The 15,483-nt window shown below is 42.3% G+C and overlaps 2 protein-coding genes across 2 annotated transcripts in view; both read left to right on the forward strand.

Annotated features, from left to right (window-relative positions):
* Positions 1–11,739, forward strand: part of LOC114591875 (cadherin-related family member 3-like) — a 50,614-nt gene extending 38,875 nt beyond the window's left edge. The window contains exons 14-16 of the mRNA XM_077923506.1: positions 5,917–6,088; positions 6,903–7,147; positions 11,256–11,739. Of these exons, the coding sequence (XP_077779632.1) occupies positions 5,917–6,088; positions 6,903–7,147; positions 11,256–11,468 (630 nt within the window). The 3' untranslated portion in view covers positions 11,469–11,739. The remainder of the gene's footprint in view (positions 1–5,916; positions 6,089–6,902; positions 7,148–11,255) is intronic.
* A 139-nt stretch (positions 11,740–11,878) lies between these two features.
* Positions 11,879–14,918, forward strand: LOC114592777 (cadherin-related family member 3-like). Its single transcript, XM_077923479.1, has 3 exons — positions 11,879–12,052; positions 12,953–13,001; positions 13,739–14,918. Exons 1-3 carry the CDS (start codon positions 11,999–12,001, stop codon positions 13,900–13,902), a joined length of 267 nt encoding a protein of 88 aa, XP_077779605.1. The 5' UTR covers positions 11,879–11,998; the 3' UTR covers positions 13,903–14,918.
* Positions 14,919–15,483: the final 565 nt, after the last annotated feature.

Genomic DNA, 15,483 nt, shown 5'->3' on the forward strand with positions numbered 1-15,483 from the left:
ACCATTTCATGAACTCCAAAAGTCCAAAGTGGGCCTTGCCTTTGTTTTCACTGCTTCTTCCCAGTCAAACCATCAACATGACCGGAGAGCAAATCTCTCATATCGCATACCCCAGAGGAACTTATTAAATGGCTAGATATGTAGTGCTAAGTAGTAAAAGTAGCATTTCTTTTAGAAAAGAAGGAAAGGTAAATTAAACTCTGGAATTCTCTGCCACAAAATATGGTAATGGCCACCAATTTAGACATCTTTTCAAGGCGGGATTGGATTGAGACTACAGTTTCAGGGTTCCCACAGGCCACTGTAAGAACAGGATGCTGGACTTATGTTCTTATCACAAATTTTGGGCTGTTGGAAAGAATTAACACAAGGGGTGTTTTTTTTACAAGGTAGCACCATGCATCACGTGAAGCCCTGTCTTGAAAAGGAGGCAAGGAAGTCATGGATGAAGAATGATAATGTCAAAAAATGGAAGGCCGTCTGATTTCTTTCCACAGGGCCTGTAAGACAGAGTTGTTCCGCCTGGCCTTTGGCTTGGAATCAACTTGATCCCCTCCCCTTCTTTCCTTTTTCCTTTCTTCTTCTGTGATGGAACTCCTATTTGGGGACTTCCCTGGCTTTTTTCTGGCCCACATAGGACCAGTCTGTATAGTTGGCCTTGGTGAAGATTTGACATTTTCATCCGCAAAAAGTTTTTAATTTGAGTTTCTACTGAAATGAGGCTGCATTTTAATGTTGTATTTTAATCAATTGTTTTTATACCTGGTGTTAGCTGCCCTGAGCCCGATCTTGGCTGGGAAGGGCGGGGTATAAATAACATTTATTATTATTATTATTATTATTATTATTATTATTATTATTATTATTATTATTATTGGGTTGCAGAGGGTAGAGGCAGATGGGGGGGGCAAGGGAACAGATTAAACAACTAAGAGTAGGGAAGGAAGGATTACCTGGTGAGTGATATGGAGACAATAACACAAAGATCACTAAATCTTACCACCAAAAAGCTCTTTGCAATAATTTGGTCTGGCATTCTGCAAAGCAGAAGTAACCGAAAAACAACTTTCAAAAGAGCTCTAGTCCTATTTTGCAGGTAAAGGTCCCATGTGGATTAGTGGAGACGAGAAGGTGCCACCTTTCAACAGCACCCTGTGGCAGTGTGCCAAGCATCAAGTCAGACCAGGAAAGCTCTGAACTCTGGAAATATGAAAAGCTCCATTTTGGGCTAGGGTTCTCAGTGGGTCTTGAGGAAAGAGACATATTGGAATTGACATCCCAAATTACAGCATACTTTATATACGGGGCCATGAAGGGCTTCAGTATAAAAACACGAGTACAGTTGTACCTCGGGTTACATACACTTCAGGTTACATACGCTTCAAGTTACAGACTCCGCTAACCCAGAAATAGTACCTCGGGTTTGCTTCAGGATGAGAACAGAAATCGTGCTCTGGCGGTGCAGCGGCAGCAGCAGGAGGCCCCATTAGCTAAAGTGGTGCTTCAGGTTAAGAACAGTTTCAGGTTAAGTACGGACCTCCGGAAGGAATTAAGTACTTAACCCGAGGTACCACTGTATATCAGAAATGAGCAAAGACCTCCCCTTCCTCATCTAGAGAGGAAGGCGTGGCTCTATATGCCAGCCTGCCTTTTTGTCATGCAAAGTCATGACGGTTAGCACTGGATGTCCTGGTCACAGCTGGGGTCAGCTGGAGCTGCTGGCTGTTGCAACGGAGGCACCGCAAGCAAGCAGTTCATCTGTTGAGCATGTCTCTGTACTGCTGTTCTGTCCCTAGCTGCTGGGAACATTTTAATTAACACCTACAAGCATAGGATTACTGTAACACAGAAAGCTCATTCATTGATAATAAATTACAAGCTTGCAGCACTTTCTTCTGTAACACTAGGGTGTAATAATGATAGGTACAACAGAATATATATTTTCAGGGGGGGCATGTGGAACACATAACAGCAGATCGTGCCTAAGCCAAAGAGACTGTTCTGGTTGCTTTTCCATTTCTCCCTGTATTATTATTGTTATTGTTATTATTATTATTATTATTAATAATCTAGATGCACCTCTCCTGCAATCATCACAAAGTATTTAGATTTGTTACTTAAATTTGATGACTTGATTTTGGTGATTTGGATTAATCCCACAGAAGTCAAGGAGCATAGCGAAAGAGCAGAACAGGGTTGCATAAATCCAAGAAAACAATTGCTTGCAGCGGGACACATTAAGCGAGCTACTAGTACAGTGGCCCAACAAAGCTCAAATGAATGATGTCTCAGACTGCCATAAAGAGGTGTGTCAAGTATCTGGCAAGCCAGAATACATGGCTTGCTGGGCCCCTTTTGGCTTGGCAGGGTACAAAAACTAAAGCATTATTTTATTGGGTGGGGAAAGGAAGTGTCTTAGAAGCTTTTACAGTGGTACCTCGGGTTACATACACTTCAGGTTACATACGCTTCAGGTTACAAACTCCGCTAACCCAGAAATAGTACCTTGGGTTAAGAACTTTGCTTCAGGATGAGAACAGAAATTGTGCTCCAGCAGTGCGACGGCAGCAGGAGGCCCCATTAGCTAAAGTGGTGCTTCAGGTTAAGAACAGTTTCAGGTTAAGAACGGACCTCCGGAACGAATTAAGTACTTAACCCAAGATACCACTGTACTCTCCTTACCTACACAAATGTATCTTTTTTTTCTGGTGGAGAGGCAACAGTGATTAAAGTACACGGACTTAGGATGCAATTAGTCTGCTCCAACAGGAAATGAAGCTGTAACCTGTCGTGTAAAATGCCACTAGCTGTTTCTCTGTCCTTCTTTGATCAGAGCAGCTTCTTCTCTGACTTCTGGAGAGCAGGTTTCTGCTTAAGCAATGCCCTGTTGCTTGTGGACTTTTGTTGCAGTGATTTAAAAAATGATTTGAAAAATTCAGCTGCACTGATTTTCTCAGCAGCAGTAGCACTTTGCTAACGCTTTCTGTCTCCTACATGCTGCTACAAAGCAGATAAGCTAATTACAGGTGTCATGGGCCCTGAGGGCAGATGGAGTTCAGTCAGCCAAGCAGAGACCTGGCCCTAGGGTGATCTAGAAGTGCAGAGGCGAAGCAACCAGAATAGGTGTCAAATACATGTGCTCAGTTAACACCAAAACTTCACCTTGGGACAAATGTATACGTCTATGCTGCATTTTTTAAAATTAACAGCCCTTCCCCAAGTGTAATGTATCTGAGGAATGCAAGAAGCTGATATATACCAGCTTGGACCTTTCATCCATATGGCACACCTTCCAACAGTTCTCTGATGAAAATAGGAATGTCCTATACAACATCAACAACAACAACTTTTATACTGACCCATCTGACTGGGTTGCCCCAGCCACTCTGGGCGGCTTCCAACATATATAAAAACATAATAAAACATTAAACATTTTAAAACTTCTCTATACTGGGCTGCCTTCAGATGGCTTGGGGGCTTGGATAATGCCATACCCTCCAACAATTCTCCGATTAAAATAGGGATGTCCTAAGGAGAAGCAGGACATTCTGGGGTCAAATCAGAAACTGGGACGGCTTCTGTCCATCGGGAAAATAGGGACACTGGGAGGGTCTGATATGGATCCCTGTACTGTCTACTCAGGCTGGCAACAGCTCTCTGGAAACTCAGGGAAAAACTCTTTTCCATCACTTGGACTGGGCAGGACTTCAGATACAGGACACCTTCAGGAGGACTGTTCTTTGTAAAACAGGACACCTGGCCAACCCACTTGGAAGAGCAGCTGCCCCACATTAACATGTGGGAAGGGTCCCTGAAATACCTCTTTGGCTGTGTCTCCTTGTCCACAGTGGCTCTGGAATATTCAATGTGTTGGATGAATGCATCCAATCTGTGAGAGAAGCAGCATGCTCCTGTCCCCTGAATCTCCCATATTATGCATTGATAAGGACTGCTGTTTTCTGCACCTGTAGACTTGCTAGTGAGTGCCTATTAGGTTGTACAGAGAGCTTTCCTCATCCTTTAGCCCACAGGGGCTCATTATGCAACCAGATCTCAGTTCCTCAGGCTTTCCAAGTCAGAAGATTCTGTTTCAGACTGGCTTGAGCTCCAGCATCTTTCATTTTAAGCCTGGAATAAATATAATTACTTTAAAAAAAAAAGATAATCGTAAAAACTGCTGAGAACCATGCCTTACTATTTCAAATGCTACTGTCTCCTTCTTGCACAAGTAGATCAAGGAAGAGTGCTGGTACTTTCGGTTTTCCTTTGCTTGCAAACAACTGGAAAATGCCATTACTGCTTTTCAGTTCCCACAGCTGCAGGGGAAAAGCTTCCTGAAGCAATTCTCTTTGGGAATTATTAAAGCAGCTTTCCCGAGGTGGAGGCAAGCCGGTGACTATATTTCACTTGGCTGCTTAACAAAGGCATTATGCTTCTGAACCCTAGTTGATGGGGGCAAAAATGCAACTGAGCTCATGTCCAGCTTTCAGGCTTCCTGGTGGCCACTGGGAGAACAGGATGCTGGACCAGATTGGTCCAAAAGACTCTTCTTGTGCATCTTAATTTTCTAGTGTGCTTCTGTGTCTTGCCTGGGGGGGGGGCATTGTTACAGTGTTTCTCATCCAAATGCTGTTCTGAGAGAGGAGCTTACTGAGATTACTCATGAATGTTTCAGGTGGAAAACCATTCATCATCTCTGAGGCAAGGTAACCCTTAGGCTGAGTCTGGCATTTCCAGCTTGCTTGGTGTTTTGATCTTTTCTGTGTAAATGAACATTGCCGATTCCCCTGCCTCCCACCCTTTGGTTTCTAATATGTGAGTAGAACCTGCAACAGAATGGGGGTACAGAACACCAAACCTCACCACTGCCTCCCTCTTCCCATCCCCAGTAAACAGCAGCAGCATGGGTGATGGGAGGTATTATTATTATTATTATTATTATTATTATTATTATTATTATTTATTTAATTAATAATAATAATAATCTATAGGGATGTGGGTGGTGCTGTGGTCTAAACCACAGAGCCTAGGGCTTGCCGATCGGAAGGTTGGCAGTTCAAATCCCCGCGACGGGGTGAGCTCCTATTGCTCAGTCCCTGCTCCTGCCCACTTAGCAGTTCGAAAGCACGTCAAAGTGCCAGTAGGTAAATAGGTACCGCTCCAGCGGGAAGGTAAACGGTGTTTCCGTGCGCTGCTCTGGTTCACCAGAAGCGGCTTAGTCATGCTGGCCACATGACCCGGAAGCTGTACGCCGGCTCCTTCGGCCAATACAGCGAGATGAGCATTGCAACCCCAGATTCATCCCTGACCTAACAGTCAGGGGGCACCTTTACCTTTTTAAATATCTATACTGTCATTCATCCAAGGACCACAGTGTAGTTTCAATATAAAAAAACACAAAAACACAAACCATACTAACAAACAAAAGCAGCAATACCCCCCCCCCCAGTTTAAAAGGCCATAGGTTGTTTAATTAGCCAAAGACCTAGGAGAAGAGGAATGTTTTTGCCTGGTGCCAAGAGATATGTAATGAAGGCACCAGGCGAGCCTCCTTGGGGAGAGCATTCCACAAGTGGGGAGCCACCACAGAAAAGGCCCCGTTCTCATGTTGCCACCCTCTGGACCTCTCGTGGAGGGCCTCAGGCATTGATTGCAGGGTCTGGGTTGGTTCATATGGGGAGAGGCATTACAGTGAGCCCCACTTCTGCTACTGCCTTGACAGACTCATCCTTCATGAATCGTCTCATTCCCTTTTATCTCCTCTGAGCCAGTAGACACCGCTATGTCTTGTGGCAGTCTTTCTTCCAGGGCATTAGATCCTGTTAGCCACAGTAGATGAGCCATGCCCCTTCAGCACTCTTCTGTGGGCCCCCTTTATGTATGATCCTCTTGATTTGCTGTTGTTTCTTTTAATAGGTGACGATAGATATCAGAGAAGAGAATGACGAAGCCCCCCTATGCACACCTCTTACCTATAGAGCAACAGTGCTTGACAGTACCTCCCCAGGAACAAATATAAATAGCTTTCGGCTTACCTGCCACGATAGAGACTCTGCTGATACTTCAATGCGGTTTGAGATTGTTTCCGGTAAAAGTTCTCGCATCACGAAATGTCTCCTTACGGTTTTCAATGTGGAACAACACTTTCCAAACCTTGTTGGGCTTAGCTAGGGTTGCAGTCTCCACCCTAACCACCAAATGGAGAGGCTCTGTGCTTTGAAGAGCTGTGCGCGAGTCATGCAGGAATGCAATAAGTGGAACCTTTTCTGGCATGGATATGTGCTGGTGGGAGAAGAAACGTCATTTGTTGATTTCTGTGTTATGGATGGTTAAGGGCATAGGTTCTCGGGCCTCATAAACTCATGGCTTTCCTCAAAGAATCCCGGAAACTGTAGTTCAGCCTTAACAGAGCTACAGCTCCCAGCACCATTTAAGAAACTACGGTTCCCAGGATTCTTGCCGGGTGGGGGAGTCGTGCTTTAAATGTTTGGTGTGTACACAGGATTAGTTCCATGAAATTGTAGTACACTGTAATGCCTCTCAGGCCATTGTAACCACTGATACTCTCAAGAGAGAAGAAAAATTCCCTGCTCCTGCAAGCCTAGTTTGTACCTTTGTTTGACACCTGCTTTTCAAATGTGCATCTTTTATGAATATTCATTTTTAAAGGAACCATTATCATCATCATTCTTAAAATCAATGCTTTACTGAATTTTGCATATTTCAAAATAGAAAGCATATATATATATACAGACAAAAGAAAATAATTAAAAGGTACCATTATTGCCATTGATGATACCACTAAAAGTGCATTCATTGTAAGCCTTTTTGTATAAAAATACACCCGAGATAAGATAAAATTTAGAGGCATTCTAATCTCTCTTTCTGTTCTTCACACAAAGGAAATGGTGGTAACCATTTTGGTTTTGACCCAATTCGAGGGTCCAGTTCACCGCGACTGATTGTGAAAAGCCCTTTCGACTTTGAAGATAGAATGGACATGCAGACCCAGTATCATCTTGTGGTTCACATTATAGATGACAACTTGTACAATAACTCTGTTTCCAAAGCTATGACAGGAACAGTCCTGATAGATGTTTCTGTGGTTAGAACCAGGACTCCTCCTCCAACAACGCCATATTTTGATGTAAGTAGTACTTTGCGTTTAGCAAAGACCAAGTGAAACAAACAGGTGTCCAGTGGGAAAAATGCTACCCATTGGTGAGAAACCTATGGCTGTCTCGTCCTCTCTGGCAATCATTTATAGCCGAGTAAGATTGTCTTCCATAAACACAGTTTTAACAGTTACAGATAGGTAGCCGTGTTGGTCTGCCATAGTCAAAACAAAAAAATTCCTTCCAGTAGCACCTTAAAGACCAACTAAGTTAGTTCTTGGTATGAGCTTTCGTGTGCATGCACACTTCTTCCAGTTTTAACAGTGAGTCCGTAAGTGACTGTGAAGGCCAGTTCTGGATCCACATGTCCTTCCATAGTGGGGAGTTAGGTTTCCAGGTGGGATGTTGATCACAGTGATGGTTTGCCAAATGTGCCTTCCTCTTAGCACATTTCTCCCTTGCGTCCTGAGTTTGAGTGTCTTCAAAGTTCATGACACCTTTGGCAAAGGCTGTTCTCCAATTGGAGCACTTGCAGGCCAGTGTTTATACTACATTTTAAATTTTTTTTTGCCTTGAGACAGTTTTTAAACCTCTTTTGTTGACCACCAGCATTATGCTTTTCATTTCTAAGTTCAGAATAGTTTGCTTTGGAAGATGATAATCAGGCATCTGAACAACATGATCAGTCCAACAGCGTTGATGTTGAAGAATTGTTGCTTTGACACTGGTGATCTTTGCTTCTTCCAGTACACTGGCATGAGTTCGCCTGTCTTCCCAAATGATATGTAAATTTTTTTGGAGACACCTTTGATGGAATCTTTTGAGTAGTTGGAGATGGTGTTTATAAGTGGTCCATGTTTCATCCAACTCAATGGTGTAACGTTGGAAAGTGTCAATCACTTCTCCTACCTGGGCAGTTATTTTTCCCAAGGGCCAATATTGATGCCAAAATCCAGCATCGCCTGTGAGTGCAGCTTTCTCCTGATTGAAGTGCAGAGTGTTTGAGGACCAGGACATTTGCAAGGAAACCAAAATGCTTGTTTACAGAGCTATTGGACTAGGACTACCAGCCTGTGGCTGTACAAATACTGTTAGATTACAATTCCCATCATTCCTGACCACTGGCTCTGCTGGCTGGGGCTTATAGGAGCTGTAGTTCAACAACATCTATGGAGTCATAGGTTCCTCATCCTTATTTTAGAGTAAGGGTGAATTGCAAGTGGCCCCTGAACATTGCAACTCAACTAACTTACTCAGGACTCAGCTACACTCAGTCAGTTATATTGTTGTAACTCCATTGTAAAGATGTGGCACCAGATGGCGCTGTAGAGCACAAAATTTGTCTATGCGAATCCACATAGGGTTTTTTCTTTTGCTATAACGATCTAATTTATGACTTAATTATAGCTCCCCCCCCCCCCCGTGTGTAGATCCAGCCCCAAAGTCCATTTATTAAAATGAATGGCCATGACTAACTTAGGTCCATTAATTTCAATGGGTCTACTCTTAGTAAAAACTACTCAAATCCAACCCCCTGCCTTCCCGTAGTACTTTTCTTTGAATTACTGATATTAGAAATCCAAAAAAGAAAAGGCCTGGGTCTCGTTGTTCAGAAGACTGAATTAGTTACAGAAGATGCTATTAACAAACTTTCTTTCCCTGGGGTGGGGGGCTACATGGGGGAAGTGAAGGATATGTTTGTTTTAAAGATAACAAGTCAAACTCTTTCTGCTTTTGCCTGTTAAAGCAATCCCTGCCTGGCAAGTGCAGGTGTGGAGAACAACTCAAATTGACTCTTCCCTCTTATTAAAAGTCAGGAGGCTGTTCAGAGCCACTCAATATCCTGGCTGTCAGCCACACTTGCGGCTTTGTTCAGCGAATGCAACAGAGAGCCCACAGCAAGATGACTATAGCGGAGATGGAGGGGGACACTTCTGCCACAGCTTCAGACAGGCTGCCAAATCTCATGAAAGGACAGCCTTGACTACTTCTGTTTATCTGGTTGCTAACTTGAGCATAAAATTAAAAAGGAATGTATTCCTTAATTGGTTAAAAGCAGAATGTAGAAATCCCAGAGGGGGATTAGCTGCAGAATGGCCAAATTGGAAGTAACCTCCTTGAGTTTTCAGCCCTTTGGGAGTTGTCAATTTTAGCAGTGTTTGACACAATGGCTTTGAACAAACTTTGTTAAAGGTCTTTATCAAACAACATTCAGGACTAGTGATGCTGGTACTATGCTTGAATTCCAAGAGGACTCCCCCGACCCGCCCGCCCACCTGAAATCATTTAGCAGCTGCCCAGACTTTCAATCTGGTCCCCTGACTCCACCTTTCCCCCCAATATTCCTTTTTGTGGCCTTGCTGGCTATGCCACAATAGGAAGGCACAACTCTCATAGCTGCACAGAAATGTTAGGTACACCCCTCCGCCTATCTATAAAGGCTAGGAATGGGGGAGAAAGCTCATCCAGTTTCTATGCAAACCTGGCTAATTCACATTTCCTGAACCGATACATGAAGCAAAAGGCAGCTATCCTTCAGAATGCATGCTTCTCCAAATATCGCAGCACAGAAAATGCAAAGAATAAATGTTTACATTTTGAAAAGCGCAGAAAAGAAAATGTGTATATTAGTCACACAAAAATATCATTGTACTAGGGGAAATCGGGCGCAAAAATGTGTTTTCCTGTAAACTTAAAAATAATAATTTCGAAGTGATGAAGGAATGGGGGCAAACTCAATTTAAGATTTGGGGAAAAAAATTATGAGGTATTGGAAAAAGCCAAAAATGACAGATCCATCCATCCCTAGTGAAGGCTGCACTAGGCCAGTGGACTGGGAGGAGTTTGCTCATGCAATCAGTAAGTGCTTTTCATTCTGTATCCCTTCTCTGTAGGCTTGGGATATGAGCAGGGGGAGTGAGGCAGAAAAAAATAAATCTGTACAGCATAATAATAAATAATAATAATCATATAATTTATTATTTATACCCCACCCAATCTGGCTGGGTTTCCCCAGCCACTCTGGGCAGCTACCAACCAAATATTAAAAACACAATACAGCATTAAACATTAAAAACTTCCCTAAACAGGGCTGCCTTCAGATGTCTTTTAAAAGTAAGTTTATTTCCTTGACATCTGATGGGAGGGCATTCCACAGGGCAGGCGCCAGTACCGAGAAGGCCCTCTGCCTGGTTCCCTGTAACCTCACTTCCCGCAGGCTGAACGATGGTGGTGGAGATGTTTCTTCAGGTATACAGAACCAAGGCCATTTAGGGCTTTAAAAGTCAGCACCAACACTTTGAATTGTACAATGCCTTCGTTTCTGCAGTGTCTTTATACAGTATACACATTTTATTGCGTGTTCCCCATTCTTGGTGTAGATTGTCCTATTTAAACAATCCTTACATGTCATTTTTGTGTTCTGAATAGTTTCCCACCCCCTGGCACATTCTTTTAGTTAGCCTTTTTTTTTTAAAAGATATTTATTAGAGTTTTACAAAATGAAAAAAGAAAAAAGAAAAATACAAAATAAAAATAGTTAAAAAACAATTCCATCTTTCCATCACTTATCTTTCATTTGCTTGTTTCCCGGACCTCCTCACACCTCCCTTTTTGTATTCCCGTTCAATTTGTTAGTTCAGCAAATCCTTTCCCTCTTTGTTTATCCTAGTCTTTAATCTTAAAATATTATAACATTAAATTTTTGTCTGTTAATAGTCCCTTTTTTTTCATACTCCTTATAGCGTTATAGCTGAAAACCACATAACTTTTGATCCAACATCATTCTAACATTCATTAATTTTACAATATTTCTGTAGGTAGTCTTTGAATTTCTTCCAATCTTCTTCCACCGACTCTTCTCCCTGGTCTCGGATTCTGCCGGTCATTTCTGCCAGTTCCATGTAGTCCATCACCTCCATCTTCTTTTAGTTTGTCTTAATCACACTCCCCCAGAGCCATCATACAGTGTCTTGTGTTGTTGTTGAGATTTAGCTTGGATTTGCCATTCACTGCATCAAAACTAAAATGGTTTCAGAGTTTCCTCTCTCTCTCTCTCTCTCTCTCTCTCTCTCTTTCTCTCTTCCTCTCGCTCTCCCTCTCCCTCTCCCCCTCCCTCTCCCTCTCCCTCTCCCCATACAGCCAAAGAAAGGTCTGACTATTGTATACACATCAGTCAACACATTCCATTCTGATAACTGGTATGTTCCGTTCATCTTCACACTGGCGGCAATTATGGCTGTTGGATTGCTTGCTTGGTCGTGTTTTCTGATATGGAGATATGGCGGGTGTAAGGAAGCATGTCTGAAACAGCGGACCAAAGCTCCCAGGGAAATAAAAAGGTATGTCTTTTGACATAATGGCCAAAATCCAAAGAATGAAAATCTGTGGAAACCTGTGAAGGACAGGAAGATGGTGCATACAATTAGAGTTGGGATTCCTTTGTGGCAGTTCTGTTTTCTATGGAAGGCTTGGGCAGTGTCGGCGGGGAGTTGGGGGCACAGATGTCTTTAATACCAGTCTCGTAGCCTCCCTTGTTGTGCTACCATTTCCCACCGCAGACAGACTTCCATAAGCCAATCTGGTAAGTTGATTCAAGGACCTGAACTTTCAGCCGCCAGTGAAAATAAATGCTGGGCCACATTTTGATCCACCTGCTGCAAGCATCTGTGAGAATTGATGCCTTATGTTCTATATGCATGGAACTAAAAGTATTATGTCTGATTTCTATTAAATGTCTTCTGTTACAGAACAAAGAAATATAGTTTAGGTAAGTCCTTCTGTGGAACTATAAATACAGTACTGTTGCTATGATGTTTGTTTTGTTATATCCATATCATGGATAATGTGTGTCTGTGTTCATTGATTTTATTCCCATAAGTAAAATGCCTTTTATTGTTGATGCAGGAACCCAGAACGAAAACATGGAAGTGATAACAGTAAGTAATATTGTGACACTGGCTGAAAAAGGACACAATTGGTAAAGAATTTTATTATGAAAGTTCACAATAATTAAATAAGTATACATTTTTGCTATGAGGTCAAAGTAAGTCCAGTCAAATGTGACTATGGGGTGCGGCACTCATCTCAGCTTTCAGGTCGAGTGAGCTGGCGTTTGTCTGCAGACAGCTTTTCTGGGTCATGTGGCCAGCATGACTAAGCTGCTTCTGGCATACAAGACGCCATGATGAGTGCCAGAGCATACAGAAATGCCATTTACCTTCCCGCCACAGTGCTACCTATTTATCTACTTGCACTGGTGTGCTTTCAAACTGCTAGGTTGGCAGGATCTGGGACAGAGCAACGCGAGCTCACCCCATTGCACGGATTCGAACTGCTGACCTTAAGATCAGCAAGCCCAAGAGGTTTGGTGGTTTAGACCATAGCGCCACCCGTGTCCCAGTAAAGAAAATATATAGAGAGAGAGCCATCACTTCCATTAAAGCAAACATGGAAAGAATGCATCAGCCCCAGGCAGCTTGGCCAATGGTTGGCTATTATGAGAGTTGTAGTAAAACAACATCTGAGGAGCTAAATAAGCAACTATTCCCCCTCCCTTTGACTTCCCCACCCAAAAATCTGGTATCCGGCTGTTGCAAATCAGTGGTAGGTGTGTCCAGCATCTTCCTCCAGGGATGGTCCAGCATCTCTCCTCTTCCTTCAGTGGAAATCAGCATCAAGGCAAAGAAAGGTGATGGTAGCAAAACTTTTACCTGCTTTGCAGTTGGTCTGGCTGCTGCTTCTCTCCTGCTGCTGCTGAGGTACTGATGTTAATGGAGACCGAGTCATTTATTAATTACAATGTTTATGAAACTTGACTGCTATTGTTTTCACTTCAGGAAACCTCCACTTATGAAACTGTGTTCAATGGAGAAGCCAAAGATCCAGGTAATATATCCTCCCTAGGAGGAATGTGGGGAGCATTCACACGACACACTGACACACTAGCGTGTCGCGACACACAGTTTGGAAAGCTCTGATATAAGGAAACACACTAGCACAGAGAGATCCAGCCTGTATAGCAAATCTGTTTCCTTTTCCAGAGTTCAACTGTCCCAATCTGGTCAGTATTTGAGGAGTAAGATGATTTTCAGCAATCATTTACACATGCCTTCTATGGGTTGTACGGAAATACCTTTCACAAAATCCTTTGGCAGTAGATGGTGCCACCAGGCCTCCTGGAGCTCACCTATTCATTTGTTCCCTTCAGTACTTCTTATTCAACAGCTACTACCTATGATGACTATGTTCTTTTTCCACTCTGAATACCAGTTACTGGGAATTACAAAGGAATGACCCTGCTTGTGGGCTTCCCATAAATAGCTCAGACAGTAGAGCATGAGACTCTTAATCTGAGGGCCCCACGTTGTTCAAAAAATTCCTGCATTGCAAGGGGTTGGACTGGATAACCCTCATGGTCCCTTCCAACTCTAGGTTTCTATGATTTGGTTGGCCAATGTGCAAACTGGATGCTGGACTACATGGGCCTTTGGTTTCATAAAGCAAGGCACTTCTGATATTCTTCATCAATATGAAGCAAATTTTTCAGAAATGAAACTAACTTTGCATTCATTCTAGTCACAGCTAATAATGCAACGTTACACCATTTTTCTTTTCTTCCTTAGTCACAGGAAATCTTTATCAGTATAACAGCAAGTCAGGAGCAAGAAAGTGGAAGGTCCCTCAAGAACCCATCAGAAACAATCTGGATCTCACAAGCATATCTTCGGTGTCTCAGAGTCTCTCTCCTGAAAAGAACATGCCAATGAAATTCCCTAAAGATCCATAACTTCTTCAGCCTTTAAAGCCAATCATTTAATCATAACCCATCTATTTCTCTACTAGTCTTCAGCGGGAAGATGGATTTAGTATCAGGGAGTGGGGTTCAGATGGACTTTTGAAAAGAAACGTTTTCAGAATGAAGCCATGTATGTTTTTGAAGGCTTTTGAGACATGGGCTCTCTCCTTGGAAAGACACAATACAATATCGTTGTATCACCCTGCATCCCTAAGCAACTGCCAAAAATAGAGCGAAGCCAGGGAAGCCCACAATACAAGGACACCATGTCATGAGTTTTGTATTATGAAATTATGGTAGGGAACATTATTAAGCCTGAGGTCCACATTCACTCATGGGCAACTTTCCAGGGGGCAGATCCAGAGGCAAAAGTGGACAGAGCAATATATTACACATTTGTCTCCTCTACCTAGGCAAACAAGAGGCATTATCAGAGTGCAAGGACTCATTCTGGGCAGGCAAAAAAAACACTCAAATAGGATGTAGGGCTATGTAGGATCTGGTACCACCCCATTTCTAGCTCATTCATATAGTGCTAAACCCTGATTTAGTATTATGTGCTCATAGCCAACATGTAGATCTGGCATGAATTTGACTAAGGATGCACATAGTCCAATAGCTCTCCAATATCTTTGCTACCTGATATCCTTTTTCTGGGGATGTTAGAAGTTTATACAACTCCAACTTGTGATCTACCATTGAGCTAAAGCCATTTTCCATATGAAAGGCAATTTCTTGATTGTACTACTACTCCTGGTTTTTGTATATCTAATTAGGATCCATGAAACTTTGAAAAGGGCCTACGTTTTGCTATGATTTCCCTGAGCATCTGAGTGCTTTATAAATCAACAATGTCTAATCCAATAACTCTGATATGAAAATGGCATTTAATCATTTTTTAATTTTTTAAAAAGAAAATTTGATCAATTGCTTTCTTTGTATTGAGGTTTATTAAAAAGAGGAAAAAGAGGAATGGGGAAAACCAATTCCCTTAGAAGTTTAATTTACTTATTACCTATTGATCTGGAGGCCTCTATAGGTTGGATATTGGAGCTGTAAGCAAATGTTTTGACTACATCTCCATAGTGACAGCAGTGACAGCAATCAATTCTAGGTGGCCCTATCTTGGATCATCAATAATGTTGGTTTAAACCATTAACACTTTGCAATTTTTTTTTTGTTTAAAATCTGGACACACTGAAAAGATTGTCAGGATGAAATCTCAGGATGCTTGTTGCTGCTCTGAAATATCAACTATGTTTCCTTAGCTAGATACGGTAAATTTTTCACATCGGCTCATCCTTTTTCATGGGCTCTAAATTCATCTTGAAATTTGACTGAGGAAGCAATGCTGATCAAAACTAGAGCTGGTGGAAAAGAGTGATTTAACCAAATAAAATATCATGGAACTGAGTCATTACAGAAGGAATAGTTTCATTGAATCACCCACTCCCACCATTTTGTTTCACTGATTCATTCCACTGGTTCATCAGTGCATTTTCTGGGGAGCAACTGCCATTGAACTCAGTGGGGTGACATGCTTGTTTTTTGTTTTTAAAAAGATGGCTAATA

Source organism: Podarcis muralis, chromosome 2 (genome assembly GCF_964188315.1).
Source record: "Podarcis muralis chromosome 2, rPodMur119.hap1.1, whole genome shotgun sequence".
NCBI classification, from domain to species: domain Eukaryota; kingdom Metazoa; phylum Chordata; class Lepidosauria; order Squamata; family Lacertidae; genus Podarcis; species Podarcis muralis.